Source organism: Psammomys obesus, unplaced genomic scaffold (genome assembly GCF_907164565.1).
Source record: "Psammomys obesus unplaced genomic scaffold, mPsaObe1.curated_primary_1811, whole genome shotgun sequence".
Taxonomy (NCBI): domain Eukaryota; kingdom Metazoa; phylum Chordata; class Mammalia; order Rodentia; family Muridae; genus Psammomys; species Psammomys obesus.
In genome coordinates, this window is record NW_026592118.1 from 40,742,856 (window position 1) to 40,762,817 (window position 19,962).

Below are 19,962 nucleotides of genomic sequence, written 5' to 3' on the forward strand. Positions count from 1 at the left end.
ACATATGAGACATTTTCCAGCCTCTTCACTGGAAATCTTTCAAATGGCCCAAGATTATCCCAGAGTAAAAATGTGGTTTGGAATCATCTGCATAAGAAAATATATTGTGATTTGGCCCCAAGTTAAATGTATTAAAGGTTTCTGATTCTGATCATTGTAGAAGGAGTTGAGTAAGTTGCTTCATAGTTGCATCAATGGCATCGGATACAAGCACATGCAGAGAGGAGGGGTTTTGGAGAAGATACAGGATGGGCAGGATGTATTGAATCTTCTAAGAAAAACTGGCTGGTGACTCAAGAATGCCCTACTGTTTGTAAAATGTAGGCACAGAGAAAAAGTGCATCAGAGTGTTGTTCATAGAATACTGTGTGGTGTAGTGTGGTGTGGTGTGGTGTGTGTGTGTGTGTGTGTGTGTGTGTGTGTGTGTGTGCGCTGAGTTGACTATACTAGAAAACTATTTGGAAAGCACACTCATGAGCATTTAGTGAGTGAATCTTAAGTCTTGCTGGTCATGGTAATTATGGAGTGAGATGTCCATTACTTAGATGGAAGCAAGAAGCAACAATTTTCTCAACCTCTAAAATTTAGATTGAATTGAATATTTTCCTCAATAGTAAATTCTTTCATAAACTTCTATAGAATTAGTAATACCTGTGACCTTATTATCCCTAGAATTTCCATTTTGCATTACAGTTGCATAAATCATGAATGTTACTTATATTAATTAACCCTGAAATTACAGTAGCTATCTGGTTGCTACTAGATCTTCATAATTTATCTACAAAGAAACACATATTTATTCTAACTTCACTTTTAATAGTATTTTAAAGTAATTTGACATCATTGATTAGCTCTAAAAATGTTGTGTATTTTAATTCATGGATTAATTTAATTAATTAATTTCCCATGGCTCATCAGAAGCAAAAAGCAAAACAAGAAACAATATGGATACACTTCTTCTCACCCCACTAGTGGCCTATTCATTCTTTGCCATGAAAAGAATTTGTTTTATGGCATGCATGTATTGTATATTTGTATAAACTGTGTATTTTTCACAGTGCAGAAAAAAAAAAAAGACTTTTCAAATAGTGTTTGAAGGGACTTCCAGTAAACTGAAATGACACAATAGGGCAAATGCAGATTGTCACCTTAAATCTACAGTAAATAGTAAATTTTTAAAGTAACTGTTATTTTTATGTTTATGTTTTTGAGCTGTAATTTTGCTAACACATATTCAGCAGTGCCAGGTTATGACAGAAGGCAGAAATTGAGTATGTGACTTTTATAGGATATGTTTTGAGTTATCATTATTTAAACTTGTATCAATAAGCACAAGAAAAACGACAAGTCAACAACCTGGTGACACATTTATTTCTGGGCGTTTAGGCAGATTTTCAGATGTGATTTGACTGGTGTCTAGCGAGTGTGACCTCAGGCCCCTGCGGTACATGGGGTCATTGGTTGGCATCCCTTCCTCTCAGAGTTCACTGGAGGGAAACTGAGAAGGTGATCAGCAGCCTCCTCTCAAAAGGGCATGGGAGGCAATCAGAGGAGCATGGTAGAATCATTTGAAAACAATTCACTCGGGGAAGTAAATCCTGCTCTTCATTTTGAAGGAGAAAAAGAAAAGCATGCTAGTAAATAGTAGTTGTCGCTTAGAAGACTGAAAAATCAGGAGTTTGGGGAAATATGAAGATAATTGAAAGAAAAGAATAAAATGGATTAATACGCAGTTTCCCGGAGACATAGTAAGCCTGCCGACATTTCTCCTGTGGCTTCTCTCGGGAAATCAGTCTGGAGGATGCGGGCCTCCTGGGGAATAATATCCCCAAAGCACTGTATCATTTAAACTTGACACAAGAAGTTGAAGTTTATTTTTTTTCCTAATAATTATGCTCAGTGAGTGATGCAGAAATTGCATTTTGGAATGACAAAAGAGTAGCTACTTTAGAAAGAACATTTCAGTATCTGTGGCAGATAACTGCTGGGCGTGGGTGTTTGCGGATCATCAGGAGATGCTCCAGTGAAAACGCAAGTCAAGCTCAGGCCACGACGACGGCTGCCACTGAGTCAGTGGGAATTTTCCAAAGGGCAGCCTGTGAGCTAGACTCTGAAGGGGGAGGGGGGTCCCAGCTTATTTTTCAATCAGTGGCTTCTTTTTTTTTATGTTGCTTATAAAAGAAAAGGAAAAAGACCTTTTGAAATATTCCTGAGGACAGGTGGAATTGCTCAGTGGTTAAGACCACTCCCTGCTCTAGCAGAGGACAGGTGTTCAAAACCCAGTGCCCATGTTGGGTAGCAGGCAGCCTTCTGCAGCTCCAGCTCAAGGCCTCTGACACCTTTGTATGCTTTCCAAGGGCATGCTTGAATACACACACATACGCTAGTCCAAAGACACACATACACATATAAATAAATAATAAATAAGAACTAAATCCTAAAAATATAAATCTGGCACTATGGGCTCTTGAACCCCAATTAACTGTGAAGATAAAAACCCATCACCTATTTATCTAGCATCTGTGTATGATCATTATCTATGTATCTATTATCATCCCTATGTCTGTCATCGGTGTCATTTGTGTCTTCTGTCACCCACCTGTCATCCACCGATCTATCTACCTAAAACTCTTCTCCCGTTCCCCTTTGTTCCCCTTGTTCACACCAGCTGTCCTCAGCAAACTCCATCTTCCCTGTGATCCTGGCGTTACCCGACATAGCTGCTTTCTGACCCGGAGATCCCCTTTTGCACTCTCACGTTCTATTCTAGGGAGTAGCACTGTTGAAGAAATCCTGGTGGCCTTGAAATTGCTCTCATTGCACTCATGTGGTCTTGGGCCTAAACGGGATTCTTGGAGTCTCTTAGCACAGCGTGTGCGCCCCAGATTTATCTAACATACCTTTGAGCACTTGTTCCATGGAGCTCAGCGTTCCTTACACAACAATGAGCTAGCAAGACAAGCAGGCCTGTCTGCTCCCATTTTACACAACGGCTCTCACAGTCTGTCACTCTACAAAGACAGAGAAGGCCACCGGCTCTTCCTCAAGGTCTTGCTCCCCCAGTCCCCCCTTCAGGCTCACTTAAACCTCAGCCTCAGCATGTTACTTCTGCTTTAAAGAAGGAAATGCCTGTCTTCCTGTGGCAGCACACTTCCTGTCCGTGTAGGGTTTCCATGCACTCCGGGGGAAGCATTCCTCATTCTGTCTGAACTCTTCTAGGGCAGAGGGACCAGAGATGCGCTCCTGCCAAGAAATCTGTGTGTGTGCGTGTGCATGTGTGTGTGTGCGTGTGTGTGTTGTGTGCCTGTGAGCATGTTTGCATTGTGTGTTATGTGTGTGTACATACATGGGAATGTGTGTGTGCATGCATGTGAGCCTGTGTATGTTTGTATTTGTGTGTGTGTGTGTTTATGATCTTTTCTACGTTGCTCATTCTTTTGCTTTTCTGGTTCTGGTTTCCTAGGCAGATAGCTTCCTTGCATTTGTGGCCTCTGACTTGTCCCTTTTCGGTCATTTTTTTATCTCTTAGCTATTCATCAGCACTTCCACTCCATCCCTGGAAATTCTCGGACCACAGTACCTGACATACTTCTTCAAACATTTTTTTCTTTCTCTTTCTTTCATGGTACCTTCCTTTCCCAGGTTTTTATTCTTTGTTAACTCCTATTGTGTGAGTTTTCCTGGGGACACTTAAACAATTGTCTGTTCGTTCCGGGTAGAGTAGCATGACACATCAAAGGAATGATTCAACGCAAGTCACCTGGGTGGACAGCGAGTTTCATGGGGGTTGCTTTCCGAACTGAGGATTATGGGCAACTTACAGGTGGCTGCGTATCGGAAGAAGCTCCCTCACAAACACTAATTGTTTGTGGCCCCAGTAGAGCCACCTTACACACCTTCTTTCCACAAGGGAATGTGAGTGGAGCCAATCTTGTGAGGGATTTACCTGGATAATTGCAGCTGTTTTGATTTCAAAACATGAGTAGCCATGCCGTACTAAAAGGACAGCTTTCCATAGCAACTCCCCATCCCTGCCAGTTCAGCTCTTCCTCTGCTCTCGCCTCTCCTCGCTCTTGCTGTCTCCTGTCTCTTCTCTTGTTGCCCTGTGATTTTCCCCTAGGAAACTGCACAGTGCCATTCGCTGTGGAACTTGTAGCACCCTCCACCCGCTACAGATCTCTCTGGTCCCAGGCTTCAGGGTAGCATCAGCCCCTCCTGAATAACCCCGTTTGAGCATCTTCAGTCTTAACATGCGTCATGTAGACGACCTGTCATACTGAAAATCAGTTTTATACCAAGTCTAGATTTCATTGGTAAATGGCTCCAGAGGCCAGGCAGTGTGACATAAGACTCTTCTCTAGTCGTTGCTTTCACAATCAGTGTCATGTCAACCTATATTGCTCTACTGCCTTGTATCACTTTAAAGCTACCTGTTTGACCCCACTGATCCTGTGATTGTGGCTGCATTTCCTCTGTAACTCCTTGCTTCTGACATAGAAAATTGAAGGGTTTCTTCTTGGTTATCCACCTCCAACAAAACTGAGCCATAATATTCTTTTAAAAAAAAAAGCATATGTATCCTTGCTGTGTTCCTTTGCATAGCTTTCCCGCTGGGTGGAACGACCTTTCCATACTTTTGTCTCACTTAGCATGCCCTCCTTCAAGGCGTAGCTCATGTATCCCTCTGACTTTCCCCATCAACCCTTGCACTCATTGCTCTCATCCTTCACAGCTCTGTCTTACAAATCTGAATCAAGAGTGACTCTTCTATTCATTTCTCATTTAAGGGTAATCATAACAGCTATCCTCTACAATTTTGCGGTAAATGAAGATACATTTGTAAACTACTTCTAGCAGTGCCTGGAAAGTAGGAAGCAGTGTATCAGCGGCCTGGCAGCCTGCTTTATCAGTACTCCCCTAGTGCTATGGCTCCATCTGAACCATAAGAGTTGCCATGCTATATTGCCATGATGCTGTCTTCAACATCATTTTATTGTGATTTGTCTATGTACTCAGAGCAGTGTCTGTCTCATAAGCCAATGCTCAGTAAGTTTTGTTGAATTTAACCACCAAGGCCTTGTCTCTGGGTTCCTATGCTGAGAAACAGTGATGACAGTATTTTGTCATTCAGTTTTTACCAATTTCCTGCTATTTTGCCATTTTTAGAACATATTCTCTGTCTGCTGCCACTTGACTTGTATGTCTTTTGTGGGCATAAGAATATAGCTTGTATGTTGGCCATTGCCCAATAGTTTTACGAAGCCTACATCCTCTGCCCGAAGACTGGTACTTTGGGGCTCATGCACAATATGGCGATCCAGTCCTCAGGCTTATCTGAACTTTAGTCTGATTTTTAATTTTTTTTTTTTTTTGCATCAATTAGCTTTCCATTGTACTTTAAGTATTTCAGTAAGATTAGGGACAGAGATTGTGAGTAAGAATCTGGGGACATGGATCAGTGCTGAACGAACACCAGACTAGAGTTTGGGCCACTAGTACCCAGGTGAAAGCTGAGTGTGTGACACCTGTAACACCAGCACTGTAGGGGTGGAGAGAAGAGGCTCACCTGTGTTCTCTGACCAGCCAGACCAGCTCCAAAACGCTGTGCTCCAAGTTCAGCAAGAGACTCTGTCTGGAGGGGATGAGGTGGAGAGTAATATAACCAGATGGCTGATGCCCCACTCCGGCTTCTGTATACACTCATGGGTACCCAGAGTCACATATTTGGGTACAAACACACAAACACACACACACACACATACACATACACACACACACTAGAACGCAATCAATAGTGGGGACATGATGAAGATTCAGCTCAGAGGTTAAGAATACTTCCCTGCTCTTGCAGAGGACTTGCTTTTAGTTTTCAGGACCCCACACCAGGCAGCTCCCATCCTCCTTCAAATCTAGCGCTGATTTGGCATTCTTTTGGACTTCTTGGGTGCCTGTATGCTTGTGAGGTATTCTCTGTCTCTCACAAATAAAAACAAATCCTTTTTAAAAAGAGAAATGAAAATTGCGATAAACATAATAACGGCTCTAAAAGGCCAAGAGAAGACCCTAAGCTTGATTTAAAAATCTATTCCTACAGATTACAGATTACATGATGCCGAGGTCTTAGTGCTTAAAAAAAGCTTGGCAGCTTTTACCCCTCTCCTGTATGCCTAGCAAAACAGAGACAAATGACTGGCTCAAGATTTCTTAATCCATTAGTGGGAGAGCCAGACTGGAAAGCCAGTGCATGTTTCCTAGCTCCACAGTGATCCTGAACAGCAAATTTCACAACTGTGCCCCTTGGTGAGGACAGAAGGATGGTTCCTCACTGCTGTCCTTTTGTCTCTCTGTGCCCCCGAGTATGTTTTTCCCTGTTGTGCTGAGAGCCTTATTCAAGCAAACACAAACAGCCTTCCCCACCTGGAAACTGGCCGCGTTTCCTTTTGTAGTGTGAATGGCAGTAGCAGGTAATGAGCTGTGACTGAGGGAAGGCCCGGGGGAGGGGGGGGGAGGGAGGGTGAAGTGTGGAGGGAACTGTGCCACAGCTCACTGTGAGGGCTTTTTTTTTTTTTTTTTTTTTTTTTTTTTTTTTTTTTTTTTTTCTTAATCTTCTCTTCCTCAATTTAAAGTAATTGACACGCCTACAAAACGTCTTGTTTAGAAGACCCAGTCCCGCTGCTGTCACATTTAGGACACTCGCAAACATGGCAGTAGGTTGTTTTGGCTTCAGAATTGCTGGGGAACTAAATTCAAGTGGCGAAATGTATACCGTATAATTTTAGTGTCATGCTGTCTTGTTCATCTGGGGCTTGTGCTGGTGCCTTTGGAAAAAAAAATCACATCACATTAATAGATGAGACAGGCTGAGAAGGGGTGATGGGGAAAGACTAACAACCATCCTTGCTTTACAAATTAATTCCATAAATAATAGGATTTACCTCCTGTGCAGGGCTTTGAACTTGTGCTTTGGTGTCCTGTCCCGTGTAGCCGCTCGCCCTGGCTGTCTCTTCATCTTGCCTGGTGTGTGTGTTAGACCGCTGTGACACTTCGGTTGGGGCCTGTCCCTCCTGTTGGGGCAAGGGAACACATCCTGCGCCTTCCCTAGACCACACACTGCTCGCCTGGAGGACATAGTGCCTCCTGCTGGACCAGATGTCCTGCCCAGCCGCAGCACCAGCCTGGTTTGTGACTTTTATGCAGTTTGGGTGGCGAAGGTGCCCTTTGTACCCCTGCTAAGCCCTGGCAAGTTAGGTATGCTTAATTCCTGTCCTGTGAGGTCGTTGGCCTAGGCAACTCAAGCCTTTTCTTATCCCGTTTATGCACTTCAGTCTGCCATGGGGACTTTTGATATAGGCAACCTGGCCACCTTCATGGGTCTCTGTAATAGACCACTTACACTGACTGGCTGGCTACTGTGTTAATTTGCTTATTATCATAAGCATTACCTCATAGTTACAGTGTAGTAGACACATAATTGTGGGCCTTTTGGCATAAAAAACCAAAAAACAAAACAAAACAAAAAAACCACTATGATTTCTTTCAAAATAGTCATTGCACAGTTCTTAAACCGAAGACATAAGTAACAAGAAGCAAGCCAAATTTTTAGCTCTGAAATAAATACAGTTTGGAAAATAAAATTGGGGAAAATGTTGAAGTAAGCATCTGGAAAGAACTTTTCCATCATTTTTATTCAAATGCATATTTTCATGAAAACTAGATGATTTACTCTCATTTGTTTTGTCCTGTCCATAGAAGGCATTATTACCAACTTGAGCAGACGGTTGCATATTGCTTTTTCAAGCAAAGTAATGCTTTATTAATAAATACTGTGTTTACTTTTTATTTATTTACTTATTTATTTTTGTTGTGTATATGATTTGTGTGTGTGTGTGTGTGTGCGCGCACACATGCACACATTCTCTGCTTGGGATGACATTCAGAGTGGAGATCAGAGGACAACTTAGAAGAGTCAGTTCTCCCCTACCATGTGAGTGCAGGGTCTCAAACTTAGGTCAACCGCCTTGGTTGCAAGTACTGTTGCCTACTGAACTTTATAGACAGCCTTCAAAATGCATTTTTGTGACTCGATAAAGTGTTACAGATTTTTTATGTTTAAAAATGTACTCAATCTTACATGAGACATATTTCAACTGGTCAACTTAAAAATAGCACTGAATACATTCAAGTAAAACAATATTACCCTTTTTTTCTCCATGCTTTCTAACTTCTGAAGAAAACAGATTATTGAAATATGGAAAACTAGACTATTATTTTTAAATACTTTGCTGTAGTCAGACACAGATAATTAAAAAAAAATTATGGCTAGGTTTCTATTTTACTCTTGTGCTGTGTCTGTCTCCTAGAATTACAATGACTTTTTGGTGCCTTCCCCTCTTTTGTGTCTGAGTTTTTTTCAAGCCTTCGTGGATTTGAGGAGAATGGCTCCATGTTGGTGTAGCATTTAAGCTGAGGGGACGGAGGAGGAGAGTTGTAGTCTTCCTGGAATCATAGTCTGACATTACCACCACCACCACCACCACCACCTCCACCACCACCACCACCTCCACCACCACCACCGCCACCTCCACCACCACCAGTGCCCGCACTACCATCAGCAACACCAACATCACCATCACTACTACCAGGCGGAACAGCGGCGGCGGCAGCACACTGCTTAACACTTAGCAAGTACACCTGTCAATTCCGTAATTGCTTGGTGTTCATCACAAGCCTGAGGACAGTAACATTCTATCAAATTTGTGACCCTAAATACGAGCAGTTCAGTAAACAGATGCTATCATTTACATCACTGATGTTTTAGCCACTCTCAAGTCAGATCTTGACATCATGCGTTAGACGAGCGCCTTGGAGGCAGCAAGATGGCGCAGGAGGTAACGGTGCACTACCTCCAAGCCTGGTGGCCCAAGCTTACTCCCCCAGGGCCCAAATGAAAGAATCGTAACAGTATGTCCTCTGACTCCCACAGACACTGTGGTGAAAAAGAGCCTGCGCTTGCATACACATCGCACATTAGAAACAATAAATAAATAATGAAAATAGAGTGATTTGTAAAAACGTATCTAACACCCAAAGCTCCTTTCTCTGTTAAACTTCTATGAAACAATAATTCTTCAGCCCTGAATGTTATCTTCCTAGACTGTAAGACAACTCTTTAAACACACTTCTTGGAATAGTGCTGTAGTTGAGACCGAGTTCTGGATCAAATCTCGGAGAGTTTGTGTGTTAGCTGTGCACAATGCTGTTGACAGAATAAAGAACACAGAGAAAAAAAGAAACGCCAGGCTACCTGCCTGGAACATATAGTAATCTTTCCATTAAAAGAGGGACATTCCAGAATTCAGAGGTGGGGTGGGGAAGCTGTTGATAGGTTCCTTGGTGGGGTGCAGGAGGACAGGGCGGTTTTTCTCTAATATTCTTTTGAATTTGTTGAGGAGAAAAATGATAGTAAAGACAATTGTTCATTTCCCCAAAGCCAGCTCTGCATGGAAAATATTACTCTTCTCTAACGTTCTTCTTATAAACCTCCTGACCTAGCTCACTTTCCTCTCCATTAGGAAAATGTTGCCTCTGTTTTCTAGCCATGGCCCAGAGCCCCAGGGACTGCCCTGTGCCAGAGGCCTCTGAGTGGGTGGTGCACTCCAGGCCTGTTCGCTGAGGCAGGTGGTCAGTCTAGGGCTGTGGGCCAGGAATGCTGCACAGCCCCTGTCTTGAGTCATGCATTCGCTCGCAGCTGGGCTACTGTGCACAGTTCGTAAGTACACCCCACCCACACACACCACACACACTTGAAAAGCAGAATGCCCAAGAGATGCTGTGTCAGGGCCCTACCAGCTGGATTTTCGCAAAGGCTAGACTGCCTCAGCCATTGTGGCTGTGACGTGGGATAATTCAATCCTACCACTATCCTGTTTTGCCATTCTCTATTAAGAAACAACAAACACAGTGATGCACTTTCTGGGACCAGTGATGCAGCCTCTGAGACAGGGATGCCCTCACCCAGTCAGGCCCCAGACCCTATGTGTTTTGCATCACCATTTAGCGCACAGATGGGCGATTAACTCTGGGTGCTCTTTACCTTGGATCTCCAAGTGGTTTTCTCAGTCACGATCAGTCTGCAAGCTCTAACCCAGCTTTGCTTTCCTTGGCCTGCCAAATGCTAACGCACCTTCTTGTTTCTCTGCATCTTGTTTACATGTTAGGCACTTAGAAAGGAAAGTATTTTTAAGCACTTTAAGTCATAGGAAACTTTATTCAGATTAGTCAAGATAAGACACATACAAATCTTCCTTCCCTCAAAAATGGGTTGTGGGCGATTCTGAGAATTCTCTGCTTTCTGCAGGTTCCTGTATTCAACTTCCTTTGTTGGGTATCTTTGTACCAAGAAATTAAGAGTAACTGTCATACCACATCTTAGGAGGAAGAAATGAAAGAAAGAAAAAGAGTTGTCTATAGTAGACCTGAGTTTATTATTCCATTTTTTTTTATGGCTCTTGATCAAATATTTGCTCCAACAAACTGCTTCCTTGGTATCAATATTTCCTAGTGTATTTAGCCACATACTGATCAGATAACTCAATCAGGGACATTTTCATTACAAAGTGGCTGACCTCCCAAACAGAGCCTTCAGTTTCATTTTCAACCAAACGGAGCTCCTGAGATCTGTCACAGACAATTTCCCCCAGTGGCTAAGGGGCTGTTTATGGTTTGGGTTGTGACTTTAGGGGTGGTGTGTGGCTGGAAGCTCTGCAGATGGGCAGCAGCGCAGGCTTCCCAGGGGTGACCTTGGCTTGGGGCTCTGACAGCAGTAATTCTTAACAGTATGTTTTTGTTTTACTCGCTGATGCTTTTTAAGTCAAAAGTCCTGCTGAAGATCTTTTTATGCTTCTTCTTGGCTCCTCGGTGGCTGCTGGGTCCTTGGTTTTGCTAACATTAGAGTAGCTGTCAGTCTTGGGCTGAGTACTCTTCTCAGTACACTGAATTGCACAATTCTGTTTGGCCCAGTTTAGGATCGGCACCCTTCCCAGAACCCAGTTGGCTTCTTAAAGGTTAAACAGTTCTGGCAAAAACTGCAAATCATGACTAAATAAAACCCATAAAAGCTGAAAACCTCAAAGACCCAGGGAAGAGGATTTTTTTTTTCTTTTTTCTTTCTTTCTTTTTTTTTTTTTTTTTTTTTTTTTTTTTTTACAATGAACCAGATACAGGCAGAGGTCTCATCTTTTTAAAACTTTCTCTTCTTGGACTTGATGCATGCATGTATGTATGTATGTATGTATGTATGTATGTATGTATGTATGTATATCTGTATGTATGCAGTTAGTTTTAAGCTAGAGCCTCTCCTATAATCTAGGCTGGCATTAAATTTGCGATGCTTCTACCTTGGCGTTATAATATACGTTACCTCCTCTGACATTTTCTTCCTCTTTTGCTGTGGATTTTGTTTGTTGTCTTGAGGAAATGTTTTCCTAAAGCCAAGGCCGCTCTCGAGATCTTGATCTTTCTGCCTCTGCCTCCCAAGTATGGTGCTTGCCTGCATGCTCACCCACAGGAGCAGGATAACTCTTACAACATATTTTTGCTTCACAAATCCCCACCACCTTAATGTCATTTGTGACCTTTGAGTCCTCTAGGCACTGGCAAGCAGAAAATCTGTTACAACTCTGTGCTCAGATTCTGTGAGCTTTTTCATTTTGCTGAGTCATAATTCTGAAAACAAAAACAAAAACAAAAACAAAAACAAAAAAAAAAAAAAAGCTCAAAAGCTTTTTCGGCAAGTAATAAATACATCTGTGTAACTGACCTGATAGAATTTAGGGATGGAGAGTAGAAAATGAATGTAGGTGGCTTATGTGATATCACTGTAATTACGATTTTGGCCTGTGGCTTCTTTAGGTACTTTTCATAGACTGGTTTTCTTTGCTTGTGTTTTAGAGGGATACAAAGCATTTGGGGGTACTTTGGTTTTAGGTTTTTCTTCTTCTTAGCTCCAGTGGCTCTCTAGCAAACCACGGGGGACCCAGATCTTTCAGCTGATGAGGAATGTTGTGAACGTTAATTTCCTGTAAAGGGATTCATCCTCTGATCTGTCTGTCTCCATCAGCCTCCCCACTGCAGTTCTTCTATAATGTCTTTGCACCTGTTCAAAGTGCACACAAATTTCTGTTTTGGATTTGCAGATTCATTTCTTTAGTGGGGCATCATCTCTAGGCTGCCCATTGTCTTGCTTCTGTTTCAGCAGTGTGGCTGGTAGTCTATCAGTCTTCCAACCCAGGGTGACTTAAAGGGTCACCTTTACTGTCCACTCTTTAGTAAAGTGGAGACGCTGAAGCTTACCAGCTCATCTTCTACCAGGTCTTGGTAATGATTCCTATTCCTCTGCTCATTCTTTGTTTCCTCACTTTGTCTGATGCACTTCATTGACTTGATCATGTAACCGTGTATCTCTAGCTACTCTGATATTTGGTTAGCGTTTGTCCTCATTGCCTCGAACTCGGAGAAGTCTAAAGATTAGCTCAGCTCTCCATTTGTTCCTTTATCTTAACAAAAGCATGTCATATACTGAGAGATCAGTCTCATTTCACAATGGTCTTACAGATGGAATGTGATACACACACACACACACACACACACACACACACATATATACACACTAAACAATGGATGAGTGCAAAAGTAGGGAACAGCATGAACACACTTAAAATACATTTTAAATATTATTATTAACTATAATTTATTCACTTTGTATCCTGGCTGTAGCCCCCTCCCTTATCTCTTTCTGTTCCCATCCTCCCTCCCTCTTCCACCTCTGTTCCTCTCCTCTAGTCCACTGATAGGGGAAGTCCTCCTCCCCTACTATCTGATGCTAGCCTATCAGGTTTCATCAGGACTGTCTTGATCCTCTTTCTCTATGGCCTAGTAAGGCCCTCCACCAGAGGGAGGTGATCAAAGAGCAGGCAACTGATTTCATGCCAGAGACTTGTCCCTGTTTCCCTTACTAGGGAACCTACATGGACACTGTTCTGCCCATGGGCTACACCTTAGCAGGGGGTCTAGGTCCTCTCCATGCATGGGTCTTGGCTGTTCATCAGTCTCTGCAGGGCCTGGGGCCAGATTCTTTGGCTCTGTGGGTCATCTTGTGGAACTCTAGTCCCCTCCACCCCGCCCCAGATCTTTCTATTTTCCCTTTTTCCATAAGATTCCCTGCACTATTCCCAAAGTTTGGCTATGAGTCTCAGCATTTGCTTCGATACCCTCCTAGGTAAATGTTTCAGAGGTCCTCTGTGAAAGGCTCCTGTCCTATTCCCTGTCTTCTCCCACTTCCAATGTCTATCCTGCTTGCCCTTCTGAATGAGGACTGAGCCTCTTCCCTAGGGTCTTCCTTGTTGTTTAGCTTCTTTAGGAGTATAGATTTTAGTATGTTTATCCTATATTATATGGCTAATATCTGCTTATAAGTGAGTATATACCACACGTGTCTTTCTGCTTCTGGGTTACCTCACTCAAGATGTTTTTTTCTAGTTCCATCCATTTATGTGCAAATTTCATGATTTCCTTGCTTTTAATAGCTGAATAGTATTCCATTGTGTAAATGTACCACAGTTTCTGTATCCATTCCTTGGTTGGGGGACATCTAGGTTGTTTCCAGATTCTGGCTATTACGAATAAAGCTAATATTAGCATAGTTGAGCAGTTTTCTCCAAAAGGAATATTTAATCAAGCAGAGCTACAGGAGCAACCAGAATATTTACAGATTTGTGAGAGTAAACTGGATCTGGTGTGTTCATCAACTAAGATGCTGTAGAGCAGGAAAATGAGCCATATGAGTCAAGGTGGATAACTCTTACACCCTCTGAGGAAAACGTATTGCTTATTGGCCTTCATGCATGATGACTTCCATACTGATGGAGAGAGCACAAGTTGATATTATAACCTATTTTTTTTCAAGAGTCAGTGTTTTTCTTTTGTTTCATTTTGCCTTCTATTTGAGAATGGGCCTCACCCTGTAGCCCATGCTGCCCTAGAACCCACTACATCCACTTACTTCAGTCTCCTAAATACCAGGATTATAAGCAAGGATCCCACCATGTTTGGCCCAACTCTCTGGTTTTAATGGTCAATGGGACAAACATTTTCTCTCTTTATATTTGATAGGCTTATCACACACAAATAGTTTTATGTGTGGCATATTTTATGATTCATATATAAGGACTCTAAATGCCCAAGCAGTGTTCTGTTGAGTGAAATGTATACTCTTTATTAATTTCCTTTCTCATTCTTGAAATTTAAACATTCTATAGTAGGATAGAAATTAAGTTCTCAGTGAAATGTTGCTGAAATTGGTCAGAGTGGGTAAGTATTTGAAGTTTATTAAATTGGGAGGGCTGAAATACTGACAATTAAACACTATGTTAAATTTTGAAACAGTTTCTCACTATGCAGCGTGGAATGGCCTTTAATTCATTATTCCCCCACTCCAAATGAGTGGTGGGAATATAGGCATTCACCATGACATGGAGCCTTCAATACTATTTTTATAACTTTTCACATATTTTACAAAAATCATGATGATATTACCATCCCGAAACATCTCAAATGAACAAAGTTTCCATCTCAAATGGAAACTGGGATGAAGATATGCAGGAAAAATGGGCAGAAGAACCCACCATAGTTATGCGCTATAAACCAGCATTGTAAGGCTATGGGCTTCAGACTCACATAGTCTAGACATTCACTTTGATTCACTGATTTTCTTTAAATGGTTTTGTAACAGCAAACACAAGTAAACAAAACAAAACAAAGTTTTCTGAAATGTTTGGATACTACCAAAAATCAACACATTAGGGGAAGAAGGAGAGACTTAACCTCTTTTCATCTCTAGTCTCTTTTTAGCTTCTGCGTGAGCATTGCGTGTCAGTGGGTTTGCCACTTCAAACCTTTAAAAAGGAAAGAGATGGCTTGTTAGTCTTTAGTGCCACGAACGGCTCTGAAGTTTATCTTCTGAGTGTTCTGACCTCTTCTCATTCATGATACTCAGTGTATGGAAAAAGGACTGTATGTTTCAGCCTTTATTTCAGCCACCCTCCAAATTCTCCACCTGACGTGGTCCAGGAGCTGAGAGGCTGATGATGGGACGGCAGTGGTAGATTTGCGGGGGTGAAAGGTCACCGCTCGTATTTCCTCACCACAGACACTGAAATACTGGTGATGGGCTTCCTGCAGGTCATAGCCACTTGCACAGTAACAGCACGGCGGAGTAAGGACTGCTTTTCCCCGTTACAGCCAGGCCAACCACGCAACAACCTTGGTTTTTGTCTGGAGACTTCCTTTATCCTTTGGTTTTTCACATAATTTGCTGAAGCTCTATTGAAGGGTGGTGGTGTAGTTCAAAGGTAGAGCAATTGCCCAGCAACTTGAGACTGTGAGTTTAGTCCCCACTACAGTACAACTTACACTGTACAAAAGATGTAAACAGACTAAAAAACACACAAAAAATAGGTATATTGTAAAAATGTTTAAATATCCCTTGTTTGGAACCTGTCTAAAACATTATTCATTGGTCTATTACAAGTGTTAAAGATTCAAGAAATAAGTATTTCCATCAGTTAATCCTCTCATTTGTCCCACTATTTTTTTTTAAAAAAAAAGAACTTTGTAGCATGTATGATAAATATATTAGATGCCTGTCTGTTTTTTTTTTTTTTCCCTGTCAATTTACTTGGGAAGTCTTCAAGAAATGGTAGAGACTGAACTACACTGTCACCATCAGGAAGTGGTGAAGCCATTTTGTCATTCTTGGTATTTGCTATTCCTTTTGTTAGAAGTAGGCAAAACTAGACATTATAGTTGCACTCAACTAGAGAGTATCATTGTTAGAAAGAAAGAAAGAAAGAAAGAAAGAAAGAAAGAAAGAAAGAAAGAAAATGAAATTGAGTTGTTTGGAAAAGAAAATGTGTGCCTCATGGTTTAGTGGGCTCTGGTTTAATTACTGAACTAATGATTGGTATATCTAATATTTCCTATTTTTTCATTTCAATTTTGCAGCCTATGCGTGTCACAAGTGAATAAACTTTCTCTTAGTAAATTTATTTCACCCCAGTGTAACTGAGAGCAGTGGTTGTGTGAACAATAGGTAAGCTTCCCAGAAACATGATACTTGGGATCAAGATGCATGACAAAGAGTGTCAGAGTGACACTCTACAGACATGCACACAACCACGGCTCAGTTTTCTAGTCCAGTTTCCATGTGTATAGATCACTCATGTAGGCTGAGCTCCTTGTGTACATCTAACTCCCAGTCAACAACAGAAGTGTAGGGCTGGGTATCATTTGAGCTGTAACTTGGACCAGTTTTGCCCAGTCTCTGGATAACGTGTTATTTTGTCCCTTCCTTCTCTCCCTATGTGGTCCCCTCTGGCCTGCGGGTGAAGACTGCTGTGTCCATTGCATCCTGGCGTGCTTGTTCTGTGAATTCCTGACCCTCTGCAACATTGTCCTGGGACAAGCCGCATGTGGCATCTGTACCTCTGAAGCCTGCTGCTGCTGCTGTGGCGACGAGATGGGCGATGACTGTAACTGCCCTTGTGACATGGACTGTGGCATCATGGATGCCTGTTGTGAATCCTCAGACTGTTTAGAAATCTGTATGGAATGCTGTGGCATCTGTTTCCCTTCCTAAAGATTCATCTTTTGTTTGTATTAAAACTGGAGACCATTTTACAATAGTTCTGGTAGGAAAGAAAAGCACATGGTAAGATTCTCATGAAGCGACTCAGTATTTGCACTGTTTAACTCATTATTTTGTAAGTAATCTCTGAAATTCTTCCTCTTTCACAAGATCTATGTGGTTTAATATGTGAAGTTTTAACTAATTGGTTTTTGGAGTTTCTTTATACATGATAACAATTGGAAGACATTTTGACACACACACACATACCTTAAAATGTTAAATGTCTTCTTTCTGTTGACATGTCTGTTTCTTGTAACCATTTCTCACCAACTCTTTGGTCTAAATACAACATTGCTCGGTATGTATTTAAGCCAGATCGCTTATGTCTGCTGTTTATCTATTGGAGGTTAAAAGTGAGCATCTTTTTATTCTAACTAAGCATGGCATTGGGCAGGGCCATTCGCAGACGTGGGATGGTCCGTGTTGGTGTCCTTTGTGAAATTTCCACCTCTGGGGTTCTGCCCAGAGCACACTGAGGACATCCTGCTCTCATCTAGCGCAGCCTGCAGCTTCATGGAGGAGAGCAGGACAGGAGCTTTAAGGAAGGAACTCGGTATCAAGTCATGCTGGCATCAGGGCAGTACAGGCAAGATGCTATCGAAGCGAATAGCAGGTTATTGAGGAAGGCTTGACGGAGGGCTTGGCATTGCGGATGCCTTAGGGTGAGCTACTTAAACTTAGGGAAAAGTTTAGGGTAGAGGGCCTGAACTGTCTGTGCTCTGAACAAGTGAAAAGAATGTGCCTTCCTTTGAACATTGCAGCAACATAGCTTTCTTAGAACTATAAAATCTGAACTAATGCAAATATGCACTTTCCTACACATAATTTAAATGTTATAAATTTTAATGAAAACATAATACCTTGTTAACATAATGATATTTTACCAAAAAAAAAGTAGAACACTTTTTTAACAACTTTCATTTAAATGAGCTTTTTTTTTTAAGATTAAAAAAAAAAAAAACAAAAAACAAAAAAAAAAAAAAACAAAAAACAAAAAACGAGTATTCTGGTTTGGGGTTTTTCCAAAGCTGGCTTATGTTTTGAAAGATTCAGTTCTTTATGTAGGGGTGGTGTGCGGTGAGGGAGGGGTTTATTTATTTTTATTGGCTTAAAATAAAAGCCAATAAAGCTATAGTCATAGCCTTGTTGTATTTCATAGTATGTAAGTTTTGGATCCACTACAGGAAGAGCTCAGATGTCCTGCACCGTCACCAGATATCAGTATTCCAAGTGTGTGCTAAGTTATGGCAACATGGCACATTAGAAGGATAGTAAATATATAAAGAAATAAATTTGGGGTGAGACTGATTAGATAGCGAAGGAGTCAGCTCGCGTGGAAGGGAGTTTGGTTTCACACACATCCTCCCATGAGTTTTTTTCTCTCTCCAGATTTAAAATTTGGTTGCACTAACTAATTCCTTGTAAGCTCCTGAAAGTATGTTTGGGTGATGTTATTTTTTTCAGTTCCGGATGAAATTCATATCGTTAGAAATAATGCATTTTTAGAAGCCTTTAGCCAGCCTATACTTTTAGGAGACCTGAATATTTTTTTTAACATTAAGAATGAGAAGGTCACCTATGTTTTTCCTTCAAAAAAGCCTAGCTTATAATTAAATTATTACTTTAAATATTCGTTGAAAAAATCAAGTGAGTTTCCTTTCTAGTACCATTTACGCATGCATACACTTTAAATGCAATGCTAACATACAGCTGCCTTCCTCTTCTGTCTTTTAAATAGCAACTTTCATTTGTTATGTCAAATATAGTGGGGACCTTAATATTTCCATATACCCAATGCTATTTTGTGCTTGTATCATAGGATGAAGAAGAGCACATGTTTATAAGCCTCCTAATGATGGTTAGAACATTTGACTTGCTATCCTGTAAAACTGTTTAACCAGAGGCTTGTCTGATGCTTGAGTATATCCTGCTATGATTTGCAATGAAAATGTTAGTGCATTTGAAATGTTTTTCTGTAATTGAGAGCATTCGTGAATACCAGAATTTAATTTCCATACTTTTCCGTGTAGGACTTTTCTTCCGCACTCTACTCCAGGCAAGCCATTCCTTAAGGCATCTTGTATAATTCAAAAGAAAAATAGGCAAATGTGAAAACAGTTTCAACATATTTTAGAATTTTGGTATGTAAAGTGTTTTGTTGAATCTTATGGCCGTCAAGACTAATTGCTATGGTTTACAGCTAGACATTCAGTCTCTTTTTAAATGTGGCATATTTTCAAACTGGAGCTGTATTATTCTGGCTGCTTTAAAATTAAAAACATGACTCCTTTATTGTGCTTTAAGATCATTTTATATCTAATTAATATATTAGTTGTTTTATATGTAAATGATTTCGACAATAATTTAAAACCTGAAGATTTTCATTACCCTTCCTGAAAATTTACCTAGTTGTTCTTTCCTAGTCTCTCAAAAGATCTATGCCCACTAATGAACTGAGAAAAATATAGACTATTTTGTCCACAAATCAGTGCTGCCCTATGATACCAAAATACAGTATTCTTTTAAATATTCACAGCATGTAAAAATACAAGCTTCTTTTTTCTCACTTTTTCTTCCTTCCTTACCTCCACCCACCCTCTCTCCCCCTTATCTTTTTTCTTTCCTTCTATCTCCCCTCTCCTTCCCTCTTTACGTTCTTCCCTCCCTCTTTTCTTTCTTTTTTCTTTAAGTTCACATCTTTTTTTTCCCTTTCTTTCTTTTAAATTTATTTATTTAGAGTTGAGCTGGCAGTGTCTCACACCTGCAATCGCAGCAGTCCGGGAGCAGAGGCAGGCGGATCTCTTGACTTCCAGGCCAACCTGGTCTACAAAGCCGGTCCAGGACAGCCCAGGCTGCACAGAGAAGCCCTGTCTCAAAAGCCCCCTCCAAAAACATTTATTCAGTTTACATCCCGACTGTAACCACCTCCTCTCTGCCCAACCCCCTTTTCCCCATTCCCGATCTCCTTCTCCTCAAAGAAGCAGGAGGACCCCTATGAACACCAGCTCACTCTGGCACATTTAGTCGCTGCAGAACTAGGCGCATCCTCTCCCACTGAGGCCAGACAAGGCAGCCCAGTTAGGGGAACAGAACTGAAAGGGAGGCATCAGAGTCAGAGAGGGCCGGTGCCCCAGTTGTTAGGGGATCCACATGAAGACCAAGCTACGCATCTGCTACAGATGTACAGGGGACCTAGGACCAGTTCATGCAAGGTCTTT

At 41.4% G+C, this 19,962-nt stretch overlaps 1 protein-coding gene across 3 annotated transcripts in view; it reads left to right on the forward strand.

The window, feature by feature from the left end:
• Mdfic (MyoD family inhibitor domain containing) overlaps positions 1 to 19,036 on the forward strand; it is an 81,551-nt gene extending 62,515 nt beyond the window's left edge. For all 3 annotated transcript variants that reach the window (XM_055612976.1, XM_055612974.1, XM_055612975.1), the window contains one exon: positions 16,446 to 19,036. In XM_055612976.1, the coding sequence (XP_055468951.1) occupies positions 16,446 to 16,693 (248 nt within the window). In that variant the 3' untranslated portion in view covers positions 16,694 to 19,036. The remainder of the gene's footprint in view (positions 1 to 16,445) is intronic.
• Positions 19,037 to 19,962: the final 926 nt, after the last annotated feature.